The 16,028-nt window shown below is 49.2% G+C and overlaps 1 protein-coding gene across 3 annotated transcripts in view; it reads right to left on the bottom strand.

The window, feature by feature from the left end:
* Nucleotides 1-1,875: 1,875 nt before the first annotated feature.
* Nucleotides 1,876-16,028, bottom strand: part of KAZN (kazrin, periplakin interacting protein) — a 73,235-nt gene continuing 59,082 nt past the window's right edge. The window contains exons 3-9 of one of the 3 annotated variants that reach the window (XM_030463806.1): nucleotides 12,832-13,023; nucleotides 6,107-6,243; nucleotides 5,251-5,421; nucleotides 4,414-4,603; nucleotides 3,659-3,789; nucleotides 3,296-3,346; nucleotides 1,876-2,689 (exon numbers count right to left, since the gene is read on the bottom strand). In XM_030463806.1, coding sequence (XP_030319666.1) covers nucleotides 2,522-2,689; nucleotides 3,296-3,346; nucleotides 3,659-3,789; nucleotides 4,414-4,603; nucleotides 5,251-5,421; nucleotides 6,107-6,243; nucleotides 12,832-13,023 — 1,040 coding nt within the window. In that variant the 3' untranslated portion in view covers nucleotides 1,876-2,521. The remainder of the gene's footprint in view (nucleotides 2,690-3,295; nucleotides 3,347-3,658; nucleotides 3,790-4,413; nucleotides 4,604-5,250; nucleotides 5,422-6,106; nucleotides 6,244-12,831; nucleotides 13,024-16,028) is intronic. The other 2 variants (XM_030463807.1, XM_030463808.1) reach the window with 2 other exon arrangements.

The raw sequence follows: 16,028 nt of genomic DNA, 5'->3' as shown, positions 1-16,028 counted from the left end.
ATCCACCCCTGAATTAATAAAAATATTTTTCCATCTGTAAATTAATCATAATAATCTGTCCTCCCTCAAATTCATAAGAATACATTTCCATTTGTAAATTCATAATAATTTATCCACCCATAAATTCATAATAATAATATATCCACCCATAAATTCATAATAATGTCTTCATCAGGAAGTTATTACCAGTGATCTCTCCACTAGCAAGTGGTAGCCCATGCAAACTTCTTGTTTCTCTGTCCCAACTGTTTTTTCTTGGCATTACACCTTCCATATCCGAGGGGGGCTTCTGGCTGTTGCCCCCCATTCCCAAAATTTCACTCACCTTCAATCCTTTTTTTCCCATTTTGTAGGGATGCACTGACAGCCCCAGCCTCCCACCAGCAGCACCGTGTCAGGGTGCAGGTCCTCATGGCCATGGGCAGGAGCTGGTCCAGGGATGCTGCCTCCTCCTGCATCCCCCCCCAGGGACCCCCAGTATCCCCCAAGCACATATCCAGCTTCTGCCTGGTGCCACCACTGGGCATAAGCTCTGGATCTCCATCAGGCAAGTGATTAAATAACATGGAGTTCATCCATACTTTAAAATAAGCTTTATTTAGATCTTTTATAATTTTATATTTGCATCCATGCCTTCAAGGATTCTCCCCCACCCAGACGGGGGAAAAGTTAAATCTAGTGTTACCCATCATTCATATGCTATTTATCCAAGTTCTCTTTTAAATAAATCATCCTCTTAGTAATTTTTAGAATTATTTCCTAATTTACAAAAAAGCTGAAATGCAAAGGAAACTACTGGATAACAAGGAGATTGCTCATCTGGTCTGGTGGTTTAAATTATAAAAACTCAAGAACAACAAAAAAATACCCCCCCCCCCCCCCAAAATAAAACAACAGAACATATAAAAATGCTTCTCTGCAGACAAAAATGCCACGGGGCAAACCCTGCCTGGCCATCCCAGGTCTCTGCCTGGGGTGGGGGTCCCTCTGCTTGCCCCCCCAATGGCTTCTCCCCATCATCCCGGGCATAGGGATCCCCAGCAGTGGCTCTGTCAGGTGATTTAAAACCAAAAATAAAAACAACTCCTTTTTCAAGAAGGGCGTAATTATTGGAACAGAGCTTAGAAAACAAAACAAAACACTATTAGAGCATCATTAAATAAATCTTAATACATTTTTTTGTTTAAGAGCTTAAAATTATATCATAAGCAGTAAAGCATAAGGTACTTATCTTGGCATAAGCAGAGCACAGGGTGGGTTAGTGGAGAGGGGAAGCAGCCACCATGCTGGGGGGGGGGGGTTGGATTTTGGGGCATTTCCAAGGGATTTGGAAGCACAAGCTCTGCTTGAGCTTAAAAACCACCCTGGCAGCAGAAAAACCTCCCTGGTGGGGACTCGTACCGATTGCCCCAACCTCCCCCACATGCCCCTGATGGCCATTACATTAAAAAAAAAATTAAAAAAGCAGGCAAAGCTCCCCACCCCCTGGTCTGATTTCCCAGGAATGATTCGGCTTCCAACCCCCCCGTGGAAGGAGGGCTGGAACTACATGATCTTAAAGGTCCCTTCCAACCCTGAAAATTCATTGAAAATGTTATGATTGAAGTTTTTCTTTTCCAAGATGTTAAGTGCTCCTGGGGCATCTGTGGACGAGGGAACCCAGGGCAGAGAGGGGTCCACAACTCCAGCTTCTTCCCTTCCTCCCCACCCCCCCTCACCCTCCGGGCAGCAGCTTCCCAGGATAATACAGTACAAACACATCCTTCCTCCTCCCCATCCCAACCAACTTGGAAAAATAGAAAAAAAAAAACAACAACAAACCAACCCCCCCCCCCAAAAAAAAAAAAAACCCAACCCAACAACCCCTTCTGCAATAATTTAGTTAGAATAGCTCCTCTGGGTTTGTGCAAATAAATTAAAACAACTAAAAAGGAACGTTAAAACACTTCTTTCCAGACTGGCAGGCGTTCCAGCCAGCCCGTGTTGCCTCCACAGGGCTTGGCCAGGAAGACATCACGGTGAAGGAGATATTTCTTTTTTTTTTCTTTTTTTTTTTTCTTTTTTGTGTGTGTGTGTGTGTGTGTTTTCTCTCTAAGGTCCCTCAGCTGGGCAGGTCCTTCATCCCCAGGTGAGGACATCCCCCGGAGAAGAGCGCGGTTTCGGACAAGAGACGTCACGAGCACAAAGTGCACAATATTTCTGGTATTTACATAGACACAGCAGTCCTTCAAGTTTCAAGTTTCATCAAAAAACAAAAAACAAACAAAAAAAACTAAAAAAAAAAAACACCCAACAACAACAAAAAAAGAGGATATAAGTACAAAAAGAACAACAACAAAACAACCAACCCAAACTGACCAACTGAAGCAACAACGAAGGAGTTATCAGTGTGGAACAACACAAAAAAAAAAAAAAAACCAAAAAAACTGAAGTTACAACATTGCTGCAACGCTCCCAAGACAAGAGGTGACACGTCCACGGAGGGGGGTATGTACAGGGGGGTGGTGAGGCCAGGGGGGAGTCACCAGTCCGCATCCTCCTCGATGTAGTAGTCGGGGGCCGTCCCGTCGAAGAGGCCGGGGTCGAGGGACTTACGCTGCTTCCCCCGGGCAAACACCCTGGAGATGGAGCCAAAGCCCATCTTTTCTTTCTTCTTTTTCCGTTTTTGGTCTTCCAGGTCCTCTAGAGACTGTGGGGAGAAGATACGGGGTTGGCCAATGAGCTTTTCAGTCAGCCACCACCCCTCCATCCCACCCTGATCAAGCCCAGGATCCAGGACCCAAAAAATACTCAGGTCCAGCTCCAAAGCAACATTAAAAGTCCTGGACCAGAAACCCCAAGTATTCCTGAAATAACTGGGGTGAAATTTCCCAGGAATTTGGGCCCCTTTCTCCACACTTCTGGGATTTTGGTTGCTTAATTCAACTGGTTATTTCTGAGATTTTGGCTTTTTAAGCCAGCTAGTTCAGGGTTTTTCAGCTCCAGGGATGTTATGGATGCTTGGAGCAAGGTCCTAGCTCACAGACTGACCATTTTAGGGTCAAACACAGAAAATAACATGATGGAGGACTTACAAAAATCAACACTCTGATGGGCCCTAAGCACAGGAATCCCACTACCTGGATTTTGGGGCAAACTCCAGAAACCTCAGCCAGCCCAGGCTTAGAATTCAGGGTGGCTTCTGCTCTTCCATTAAAAAACCTAAACAAATCAGTGTCTCTGAGCTCTCTAAATCAGTCTCCAGCACAGGAGTTGCTCCCCAATGAGGTTTTTTTAATGGATTTTTGTGCCCTACCTGTACAATTGGATTGTGCAAGTTCTTCTGTACTGGACCAGGACTGTCCCCCTGCAGCAAAACAAGAAGGATCCAATGGAATCAGCCCCAACACAGCCTGGGACACCCCCCAACCTCAGTAGCTAAAAAGCAGCTTATTCTGGCAGCCAGATGGCTAAGGATCAAACCCCACAGGAAAGCAGCCCCATAGCTCAGCACACCACCTGCACCCCACCTGTGAGCAGCATCATTTTGGGAAGCAGAGGATCCTAAGCATCCTCTGAGCCCATGTGTGTGTCTGTATGCGTGTGTGTGTCTGTGTGTGTGTGTCCCAGGTGAAACTCAGCTGAGAGCAGGGACCCCTCCCCATGCCTGGTGCCTTACATTGCAGAGGGAGTGTGTTCTGTGGCGGGGGGAGTTGATGTCACTCGGCGTGGAGGATCGGTCGCCCTCAGCCGCCGAAGCATCGGAGATGATGGACGGCTGCCGGGAGTGGCAAGGACTCACTCTGACCCCTGGAAGGCAGCAGAAGACACACACACACCATGGAGTTAACACCATGCCAGTAAACCCCAACCCCAAGGCAAAGCATCCAAAATGAAAAAAAAAAAAAGAAAAAAAGAAATCTCATTTTTGGGGTGTTGCTTTTTCCCGCTCTCTGAAGGATCAGAGCAGCTCCCAAAATGGGTTTGGCTGCCCGCATGGATCTGTGTTATGGAATCATAGAATAATTTGGGTTGGAGAGGACCTCTAAACATCATCAAGCCCAACCCCCCTGCAGTCAGCAGGGACACCCTCAACTAGATCAGGGTGCTCAGAACCTCCTTGAGCCTCACCTTGAATATCTCCAGGGATGAGGCTTCCACCATGCCCCTGGGCAACCTGTGCCATTGTTCCACCACCCTCATGGTACAGAGCTTTTCCCTAACATCTCTAATTTAAACCCATGGCCCCTCACCCTGTCACTCCAGGCCCTTGCTAACAGTCCCTCTCCACCCTTCCTGAAGCCTCTCTAGATAGCAGAGGGGACATCTGCTGGGGCATCTGCTCCCAGCCCAGCCCCCGGGCTCAGCATTTTGGACGCAGTCCATCCCGTAGTCCCTCCCCAGCTCCTGGCAGGATTGGTGCTGGGGGCTCACCTTGCCTGTCAGCCGCGTGCTGGGGGTGGGAGTGGTAGAGGGTCTGCTGGCTCTGCCGGATGGCGGCGGTCAGCGGGAGGTCAGCCTGCATCACCCACTCCTGGTTGCCGTTCAGCACCGTCTCGCCTGGCATGGCCAAGGAATGGCGCTTGGGGACGTCCTTGGTCAGCGTGGCAAGGGACTGCTTGGCCTGGGGAAGGGATGGTAGGATCATCCTGGTTGGAAGGGACCTTCCTCAAGGTCACTGAGTCCAACCCTCAGTCCTACACCACCTTAACCACTAACATCATCTCCTGAAGCCCCTCATCCACCCATTGTTTGAATACGCAATACCCGTTGTTTGATGGTGACTCCACCACATCCCTGGGCAGCCTGCTCCAACACTTCACCACTCTTTCAGTGAAGAAATCTTTCCTAAAACCTAATCCAAACCTCCCCTGGAGCAACCTGAACCCATCTCCTCTTGTCCTATCACAAGCGACGTCAAGGTGGTGATGGCTGGGGAGAAAAACTGTATTAACCATATCAACATCTCCTGGAGCAGCAGCACTAAACTGCACCATATTTGGTAAATAAATCCCTTTGTAAATAAATCCCCAAACTGTGCTGCTCCCTGCAATAGGGATGTTTAGCTCCTTTCTAGTGATGCATTTTGCTTCTGCCAGCACTGCAGTAGTGCAACCAATGCAGCAAACACTTCACAAGAAACATTTAAGTTCAGCAAGAAACATTTAACTTCAGAAAAAATATTTAAGTTCTGCAAAGTTGGGTTGTTTCAAGCCCTCAAGCTGCTGAGCCCAGCACCTCGAGCTGTGCCTGCTGCCTTGTGGAGCTCACCATGGCCAGCTCAGCCTCCAGCTCCTTCATGCGGTTGTCCTTCAGGTCGAGCTGGGAGCGGAGGGAGCTGGCGTGGTCGGTGGCCTCCTTGGCTTGTCGTCTCAGCTCCCACTTCTCCCTCTCCAGGAGGTCCTTCTCCTTGGCCAGGGCTTTCACCGCATCCTCGCTCTCCTGTGGGGACATGAGGTGGTCAGCAAGATGGAGAAACCTGATGTACTACTACAAATCCTTCTCCCATGACACCTTCAGGGCCACATGACTGCTGCACCTTTGGGTGTCACGAGAGCCTGTGACTGCAGGGGGAGAAGCAGGGAGCTGCAAGACACAGCCAGTCCCCCCAAAAGTTATGCTTACCATGTAGCTGGCTAAAATGACATCAAATTTCCTAAATCTCGCTTGATGGCCTGATTTCCTCTCACAGAATCCCAGACTGGTTTGGATTGAAAGGGACTTTGAAGATCATCCAGTGTCACCCCTGCCACATTCAAGGACACCTCCCACCAGCCCAGGGGGCTCCAAGCCCCATCCAACCTCCAACACTGCCAGGGATGGGGCAACCACAGCTTCTCTGGGAAACCTGGGACAGGGGCTCAGCACTCTCACCCCAAACAATTTCTTCCCAATGCCCAACCTCAATCTCCCCTCTCCCAGTTCCAAGCCATTTCCCCTCATCCCATCCCTCCAGGCCCTTCTCCAAAGCCCATTTATTCACCGCCAACCTGCTGTGCTCCAGCAGAGCAGCATCTGCCCCCTTACAAGAGGTCAGCTGGAGATGTGGGGATTTTTTTGTCCCCAATTCTTTTTGTGCCAATCCCACTCCAGGAGAGGGGGATTCCCACTGTGTTCCCACACTCACTTTCCTGTGCTGCTCGTAGTTGCGGATGAAGTCGCGGAGCTGCTCCTCGCGGCTCTCCAGTGTGGCGTAGAGCTGCTGCATCTGGCTCACCAGGTCGGTCTTCTCCACCTTCAGCCGCTTGCGGTCGGCTTTCATGGCTGTGGGAGAGAGCAGGGGCTTGAGGACAAGGGACACAGCAGCTCCTTTGCCTTCACTGCCATTGTTTCTTTCCAAGGGAAAAGGCAACAAAATGCTGAGCCCAGGGGCTGGGAGCAGATGCCCCCTCTGCTATCTAGAGAGGCTTCAGGAAGGGTGGAGAGAGACTGTTAGCAAGGGCCTGGAGTGACAGGATGAGGGGCAATGGGTTTAAATCAGAGAAGAGGAGATTTACATTGGATGTTAGGAAAAAGCTCTGTACCATGAGGGTTGCCCAGGGGCGTGGTGGAAGCCTCATCCCTGGAGATATTCAAGGTGAGGCTGAAGGAGGCTCTGAGCACTCTGATCTGGTTGAGGGTGGCCCTGCTGACTGCAGGGGGCTTGGGCTTGATGACGTTTAGAGGTCCTTTCCAATTTATTATTTCCAAGTTATTCTATGAGTCCCTCCATTCCTGCACCTAGCAGCCCCCCAGAGCACCCATCACATCCCTGCAATGGCTCCGCATCATCTCCCAGTACCATGGAGCAGCTCAAACCCTAGAAAAGGAGGTTCAGGAACAAAACCGTGGCTGCAGGCTCAGGGCCCAGGGCAGGAAAACCTGTTGCTCCCTTGCCAGGATAAATAAACCACAATTGGTATATTTTTAGCAGCCAGGCAGATTCCTGCTGCGCTCCCATGAGCCAGGACATGTCTCCCTGAGTGTTCCCTTCCAGCTCAATGATGCTCTGGGGGGACAAGACGACAAAGTGGGAGGCTGGGGGGGGACCGAGGGCACCAGGGGATGGGATGGGGAAGGTTCACAAGTCCCAAGAGAAAACCAAGAGCTTTGGGTCTTCCCTCTCCCCTGCACCATCAAGAAATGCTTGTGGACCACCAAGGGGTGCTGGCCCACCACAGACAGGGACAGCTTCCTGTAAATCCAGTAAAACCAGGGACATTTACAGGAACACCACACTGGCTAAGTGATTCCAGTAATTTCTGCACCTTAAGTGCTTTGCCCAGCCTTGACAGCGCTGCAGAAATGCCTTCCAGCTCCCTGCTCTGTATACATCCCACCAAAACAACACCCAGTTGAGGACTTAACTGTACAAATATTAGTTTCCATGACAGGAAAGACTTCAAATACTTTTCCACCCTGAGGAAATGCTGTTCCAGAAGGACTGGGATGGCCTGAAACACTCTCTGCCCTGCAGCACTCCCTGCACTTGCAGGAACCTTGCAAGTCACCCCTATATAGGCCAAAAAATCCTAACCCCCCCCAAACCAACCCAAAAAATCCACCCCGAAGCTACCAAGAGCTGTCTGTATTACCAAAGCTGCTGGAAGATGACAGCACTGTGATGAGTGGGACCCATCCCCACACACAGCTCCCACCCATTTCTATGAGATTAGAGAAATCCACAATGATTTTGGCATTTCCTGCCCCTGAGGTAAAGCAAAACCCACAAAAACATCAATCCAGCTGAGGAATGCCACAACAATTTACCTTGTCCCATGACAGGGAGCCCTTGTGACTCCTCCTTGCCCACTTCAATGAATGTGACCCCTCCTGGGACTTCTCAGCCCCTTCCACCACCATGACTTGCCTTATTTATTTTTTTTCCCCCTAGCTTGGGAAATTACTACAGAAACTCTAAAAATAATCACAGCCAGACCATGTCTTACATTTTTAAAAAGCCCTTTTCCTGTTGCCTCCCCCCTGCCCAGCCACATGAACTAAAAACTTGCTGAAAAAAGAAGCCCAAATGATGAGAGTCAACAGAGCTGGGGTTGGAGCTGGAGAGGTTGGGAACTGAAGTTACTGACTGGAGCTTGAAGACAGGAGAAGAGAGGAGAAGTTTGGGCTCTAGAGCGGGAGTTTCAGCCCTTGGAACCCTTCCCAGGCAGGCTCAATCTCAACCTTATCCCTGTAGGATAACACATTAACGTAAACCCCTCTGTGTTCAAGCCTTTGAACACTTTCTGACATATTTATATACATATAAATATATAATTTCCTTGAGAATGCTGAGAGGCTCTTCTAGAAGTTTTAGCCACATCCACACTCTCTCATGCTGGAGACAACTGAAGGTTACTAATGAATTTAATTAAATAGGAGGTCTCCTGTAGCAGCCAACCTGCTTTAATCAATGGCACCACTCGGGGTCCTCCCAGATTTAGGGAAAACATTTCATCTCTTGCCAAAAAAAAAAACCAAAAAACAAAAAAATGCTCACAAGTATTACTAGGAGAAGAGCTCTTACCATTTCCCAACACTGAATATTTCCCAATATTCATGCCAGCCAATCCTGCAAGAAGCTGAAGGACTTAGGGCACTGCAAGAGCAGGTTTTGTCCCACTGCCCCAACAATTTACCATTTGCTTCAGTTCATATTCAAGAGATTTCCTGCAATTAACACACTTGTGTCCCCCTCCTCTCCATTACCACCACTCTCCCTCTCCAAACCTGATGAGCTCCAAAGATTTATCAGTGTCTGGAGAACTTCATTCCAAACCCAATTAATTGGAAATTAATCGAAAGAGGCAGGAGAAAAAGTTATGCAAAAGTGAGCAATGGGAGCTGCCAGAGCTCCTGGAGCAGGCACTGCTGGCTGCACGGCCCAAATGAGCCCTGCTAATTACTCAGCTGGGGAATATGAGCCATTGCCATCTCTGGTGTGATGGCAGGAGGAGCCAAGGAGGGATCAAGCAAGTTTTCACTGCTCATGAGGTCAACCATTGAGGAGAAATGGCTTTTTGCTTTATTCCCATGATGCAGGGCTGGGTTTCTGTAGCCCAGCCATCCAGGAATATTGAAATAGAGTCAGTGGGCTCTGGCAAAACCCCCCACCTGGTTATAAACCCAAAACAAGAAATCCTAAGCTCATTCCACGAGTGTGAAGTGTTTCTTGTGCAGCTCCTTTGCATGATTAATTTATCCCTCCCACCCAAAACTCACAGCAAAAATAGAGGGGGAACCCATCAGCTCCCGCCCTGGGCTCTGTACCAGCCAGTGATGGGAAAGCCTGGTGGGGAACAGCAATGTGAACCCCCCTCAGCTCTCCTCATCACCTCCCACGTTCCTCTCTTTCCTGTCACTTGAGCTTCCACCTCCTGCCACCTGATCCGTGCCCTGAGCATCGCTCCTTCAGGAGAAGGATGGCAGAGGCAGAGCTGTAATGGGACCTCTGAGTCCTCTCACAGCCCAAACAATTAAAAATGTCCCCTCAGCACCTTCTGTTTCCAGCTTCACCCACCAAGCTGACATCTCATGCACCAGCCTCAGACCACTGAAGGTGTCACCACCAAGGTGCTACCAGCCCATGGCCCAGGTCTGGCCCTGATGAGCCAGGTGTGAATCAGCTGCCCCATGCTAACACCAGACACCTTCCCAGTAGGATGAGGCTGCTACAAATACCATCTCCCCCCCTCCAAAAGTCACACTAGCAAATTAAGGGAAAATAAGGCGGTGGTGGTCACACCACCTAACCCAGGTTTGCTCAGAGGGAATACAGGTAATTAGTTTGATAGCCTTGGTAATGTGATACTCGATGGAAAACAACCATGTTTGGACCACAGAAACAGCATCCCTGCTCCAGGGACAAAGCAGCAGAGCCCAAACACAAGCCAGGGAGACAGCAGTGGATGCAGCCCACCTCTGAAATGCCACTCCCTTCAATTTCCAGGACTTCTCTCAGCCTGTGCAATGTGGATTTTCATGCCATGAATACATTCCAAGCTGAGTTGATCCCTTCCCGAATCATATACTTCTTTTCTAACTTGGGGAAAGGCTTCCTCAGGGAGCAACACTCAAGCCCTGTGCAAGAGGAAGGAGGAAGGTGTGAACCCTTCCTGTCCCATCAACACTGACTTAACTTCTCCTTTTCCTCCATTGCAACCATGAAATTCAGCTGCTGTCATCATGACTAAGCCAGAAATTGGGTCAGCCCCACGCAGGGCTGCAGCACCGCTCCTCACTTTGTCATCCAGCAGGCGCGCGGGCGCTCGTCCCCATCTGCAGAGATTTTACCACTGGAGGTGTCAGGCAGAGCCTCCACTCACGCCTGGGCTTGCAGAGGTTGGGCACAGGCAGGAAATTCGGGTGCAGAGCTGAATTTCAGGAAATCATTAGAGGTATTCGCCTTGGGGAGAATTTACCTGGAAACACCCTGCAACAAGGCCATGGCCCTTCCAAATCAGCCTCCCCCATGGCCAGGACAAAGTGACCAATGCCCATGGCTGTGAGGCTAAGGTGGGTCCTCAAAGGAGCACTGAGGGGTTTCTGTACTGTTTCCTCCTGTGTCCCCTTAATGGAGAGGGCTTCCTTGGGAAGGTCCATGGCTGGGACATCCATCTGCTAGGACACCACAGAATCACAGAAAGTTAGAGATTGGAAGGGACCTCAAAAGATCACTGAGCCCAAACCCCTGCCAGAGCAGAGTCACCTGCAGCAGTCACACAGGAACAGATCCTGTGGGTTCTGAATGTCTCCAGGGAAAGAGACTCCACAACCTCCCTGGGCAGCCTGGGCCAGGGCTCTGCCACCCTCACAGTGAAAAAATTCTTCCTTATATTTATACAGAACCACTCCATATATATTTATACTCCAGCTTATAACCCTTGTCCTACTGTTAGTCAACCCTGAGAAAAGATATCCATCTGCTGGGACATCCATGCACCCATTCCCTTGTCACCTAGGCCCTTGCTGCAGCAAGGCTTCTGCCACCCCAAAAACTTCCCCAGGCTCACAGCTCTAAGCTCTGCATTTAGGAGGGAGGAGACCAAGCTCCAACCTATCTGAGGAGCAGGTATGAAGTCAGCTGATGCCTTCCTGAGCATTAGGGAAAGCCATCCTGAGATCTCCACCTTGGCACTCAGAAAGGAAACAGAAACCAGGTTTGCTCTGTGTAATTATCCCACTGGCAAGCTCCAGCCTCTTGGATTTCCTTTCCAGAAATGGAATTTCTGCCATTAGCAGCATCCAGGAGCCAGATCCAGCATGGTATGTTCTTCCAAATTACCCAAACATTTTCCAGTATTGCATTGAGGGAAGAAGCATGGATTTTAAAAGGCTTCTTGTGATGTGTCCTTCCAAGAGCAAGCTGAGATTCCCTCTTCTCAGCCATCACACCTTCAGAGGAGCCCTGGAAAACCAATCCCAGCAGCTCAGAGAGTGGCCAATAAAAGCTCAATAAAACCCAACAATGTATTCCTTAAATACTCTCAATTCTCAAGCCAAACTCACTTCTTCTCTATACTGTCCTCCATAGAATTGTGTATGACCTCACTGCAGCTTCCAAGATTACTTCTTATCCTTTTTTTTTTTTTTGCAAATAATCTTAAAATAGTTCAGCTCTTCTGTAATTTGCACTTAGCAGCACTTCTCGTCTGCAACAGAGCAAATATTCTCTAATTAAGTTTCTTTTTTTTTTCTTCTCTAATTAGGGTTTTATAAGCCCAAAGCATTTCCTGCTGCCAGAGGCTGCACTGGTGACATCGAGAGGGTAGGAGGGGTAAGATTTTGAGGATATTTTGGCTGCTACTAATTTATAGCAATGCTTAGAGAGGGCTAAAAATACAATTTTCTGAAATCCCCTCCCCAAATACAGACTCAGCCCAGTTCCCTGCCATCTCAGTATCCTGGACTGGGGGAGATGCAGTAGGGCTGGGGCTCTCATCCCCCCCACCCCTTGTCACCATGCAGCCTCTGAGCCTGAAAACTTTTGACAGCCCCTGTTAGTAATCCCCAAACACGAGCTGACAAGTGGAAGTTATCCTCGGTATGGTGGGGATTTGAGATGATATTCAGAGCCATGGCACTGCCAGGATTTGATTCACGAGAGCTTTCCCCTGCTTGGGATCATCCCCGGGCTCTGGCTACCAAACCATCCTGGACTTACTGCCAGTTTGTTTTTGGGGAGGAGAAGCTGCAATGTCTTGTTTCACAGAATCACAGAATTGTTCTAGTTGGAAAAGACCTTGGAGATCATTGAACCCAATCATTAGCCCAGCACGTCCAAGGCCACCACTGAATCATGTCCCTCAGGACCACATCTGCCACAGCTTCTCTGGGCAACCTGGGCCAGGGTATCACCACCCTCACAGCAAAGAATTTCTCCATCTCCCCTCTTGCAGCTGAAAACTCTTACAGGACCTTAAAGCCCAGTGCCACCCCTGCCACGTTCAGGGACACCTCCCACCAGCCCAGGGTGCTCCCAGTCCCATCCAACCTTCAACACTGCCAGGGATGGGGCAGCCACAGCTTCTCTGGGAAACCTGGGACAGGGGCTCAGCACCCTCACCCCAAACAATTTCTGCCCCATCTCCAACCTCAATCTCCCCTCTCTCTCCCACTTCCAAGCCATTCCCCCTCATCCCATCCCTCCAGGCCCTTGTCCCAAGTCCCTCCCCAGCTTTCCTGGAGCCCCTTCAGGCACTGGAAGGTGCTCTAAGGTCTCCCCATTGCAGCCTTCTCTTCTCCAGCCTCAACACCCCCAACTCTCTCAGCCTGGCTCCAGAGCAGAGCTGCCCCTGCCTTTCATCACTTAACTTCTTTAAAGTTTCAGGTCCTGCAGAGAGGTGGAGGTTGAGAAGAACATGCAGCCCTTACCCTGCAGAGCCTCCTTGGCCCGTGCCAGCTCCTGCTCCTTCTGTGCCAGCTGCACCTTCAGCTCGGTGGCCGAGAGGACCTCTGGTGACTTGCTGCCATGTGTCTCCTCCAGGTCTTTGGTCAGCATTTCCTTCATTTGCCGGAGCAGGTGAACCTCCTCCTGCAGCTGGGCCACCTCCTCCCTCAGCAGGGCTGGAGGAAGAGGAGACACAATGTGAGGAAGTGAGGGATGGATCCTGGCACAGCTGGGAGCTCCAACCCCTGGGCAAATGTTGCTGTAGTGACACCTTCACCATCACCATCACCACCACCCCCAGCTTGCAAAACTGTTTTGCACAGCTCAGAATCTGCAAGGGTTCTTGCAGCACCCTGGGAACAGAGGTGGAGGAGGGATGTGATGGGGAGGGCCCTCTACTAGGGATTGGGTTTGGGTCTGTTTGTATTAAAAGAATTTAAAATAAATATTAATATCCAATAAGAATGATAACCCAAGAACCAGGTCCTCATCCGGAGCACGCAGGAACAGGGTGATGGTAGGGCTGGTGTCCACCCTGCCCCATCTGAGACACCCCAGCCCTGCCTCCAGCCATCCCCACATTCAGTTCCCAACAAAACTCAACACAACCACGGCGAGAGCAGCAAGAGCAATACAACACTTCTACCAGCATCCCCAAATCTTGAATTTTTCAGATAAATGCCCAGCGACCATTTTGCCCCTCAAAGCAGCTGCATGGCAGGAGCAACCTTGCACATCCCAGCAGGTGCCCTCTGCACTGGGGGAAGCTCCAGTGACCCCTGCTTAAGGTAATAAATTGCTTTTCTTTTATTTCCGCATTATACCCATTGCTCTTGCCTCCTTTCACTATCCCCTCCCTGCAAAACACCTTCCAGGCCATGCATCACTGCTGCAATCCTCTCCATGAGCCAGACATCCCCATTTAAATGCCCCACACAAGGGTGCAAACACACTTTTACCCCTGCTTTGAGGATAGGCAGAGAAAACCTGTTCATCAGCCAAAGGGCTTCTTGATTTTCTGAGCTTGCACCATGCCCCTGGGACATGGGGAGAAAGAAAATAAAGGCCTCAGCATGCCCCTTGCAGTTACCTCCAAAATAAAACAAAATAAAAATTAAATTAACTGACCCCTCTCCAAGCTATTGTGGGTGGGTCCTTTCCCCACTGCCACCAAGCATCAGGAGCCTGCTGGGCACTGGATAAGCACGAAATGCAGGTTTTTTCCATTTATTTTTGGTATTTTCATCCCTGTGTGCAGGGCAAGGAGGGAGGTGATGCCAGCAGAGGGACGGGGAGCAGCGGCTGCACCCAGCCTGGCCAGCAGCTGCACCAGGAAGGCATTAAATCTGCTTTGCATACTTGAAATGCTTCCCATCCAAAAAAAAAAAGCTGGCAAGGCCTCCTTCTGTAAATTATTTAGCAATAAAGTCACTAACGAGGAACAGTCAAGCTCCAGGCTGGGGATTTCACTGCAGTCCAAAAAGTTTGCATGAAATTCAGGCAGAAAGCAAGAAGTGGGAAGTGGCCAAGGCCAAAGGCACCTTTCCCAGGGGCTGCAGAAATGCTGCAGAAATTCCCCTCCAGCCCCTGGGAAAGTGGGGGAAGATGTCAGGGGCTCATAGGCACCATAATATTTACTGTGCCAAATCCACCCTGGCCAAGAAAGCCCCACACAGCACCAATGGGTGCTGTTAATGACCCATTTTTTGCCCCCTGATAATTCATTTTCACCTTTCATGACAAGCTGTGATACAACAGGGCTATGCTCTGGCAAATCATTAACCTGTGGAAGAGGCAGGAGGCTGGGCAGCTTGTGTGAGAACCACTGATCCTGCTGGATTTCTGCAAACTGCAGCATTTTGGTGGGAACTCAAGAAAATCCCAGGCACACCCCTGGGGAGGAGAAATGAGCCCAAGGAAGGGCAGCCTGGGGGGAATTCCGTAGCAGAACATCCCAGAGTAGTCCTTTGGCATGGCCCAAAAATCAGATTTGCAGCTGCTTCTTCCAAAGCTCCGTTCTATAAAGTGCTGATTCCCTGAAACTGCATCATGCCCCTCCGGTCCCAGTCAGAAAGGGTGAGAAAACTCCAAAGTTTCTTGGTGCATTCCTTCCCCAAAGCATGCAGCAAAGCAACATAATCTCCATCTTAGTCCTCATCTCCCCATGCAGGGAGAAACCTGACAGATTAAAAGCCATGATCTACAGAAAGCTCCAGGTGCAATCTGGAAAGGAACACACAGCACCATGCTTCCCATGCACCAACTGCTGGCTGGATGGAGAAACTGAATTATTGAGCTCAGGACCAGCCAGATACCCAGATTCTTGCCAGATTCTTGCTTTCCTATATATAATTTAAGATACACACACACAAATTAGTGTGCTTTGCAAAAATACATTTATTTTTGCAGTATGTGTATATTTATTTTTGCACTATGTATCTATTTTGCAATCTATACGTTGCAAAACACAACCTCTTTAAAAAAAAATAAAAATAATAAAAATATATATAAATAACAAGCCACAATTGATGCAGCCAAGATTTGGGGGAAACACCCTCCACTTCTGCTAGACTCTAGAACCAGAAAACACAGATGTGCTGTGGTCCTTGCTCTCTTCCTGACTCCCTCCCAGGGCTCCCACTGATGTCTTTGCTTAAGAAACCAGAAATGGGCTTCAAGGTAAATCAAAAGCCTCCAGACTCTTCCCAGCAAGTTTTTAAAGGATTTTCTGGGAAAGAAGCTGGCATTTCAGGGAAGTGATGGAGATGACAGCATCTCCTGCTTCTGAGAAATTACTTCATGGGCAAATTCTTGTGTTGCATCAAGGTTTTCAACAGGATTTGCTATGGGAAATCACCTCCCAGATTCAACAGCACTTCCACAGCAGTTTTGTCCATTTTCATTTTTCCCTCCTCTTTTTAATTTTTTTTTTTTTCTGGGGGGTGGGCTTCTAATTCCTGACCACCCCAGGGGAAGGAGCCATTGCTCCACACGGATGAGCCTCATCACCTGCTGGTTCAAACCAGCCCCTCCCCAACCCACTGCAAGTGGGCAGCGGTGAAAGAAATATAATTTAAACATTTCCCAGACTAATCAACGCAAGCTACCATTCACACCACAATAATTGCCTCTTAATTATATTTCAGTTAATAGAATTAAGCTTCCATGACACTGCTGGATC

Source organism: Calypte anna, chromosome 21, assembly GCF_003957555.1.
Source record: "Calypte anna isolate BGI_N300 chromosome 21, bCalAnn1_v1.p, whole genome shotgun sequence".
In the NCBI taxonomy this organism is placed as follows: Eukaryota; Metazoa; Chordata; class Aves; order Apodiformes; family Trochilidae; genus Calypte; species Calypte anna.
Note: the sequence above shows the minus strand (reverse complement) of the source record. Positions and strands in the feature narration are given on the sequence as shown.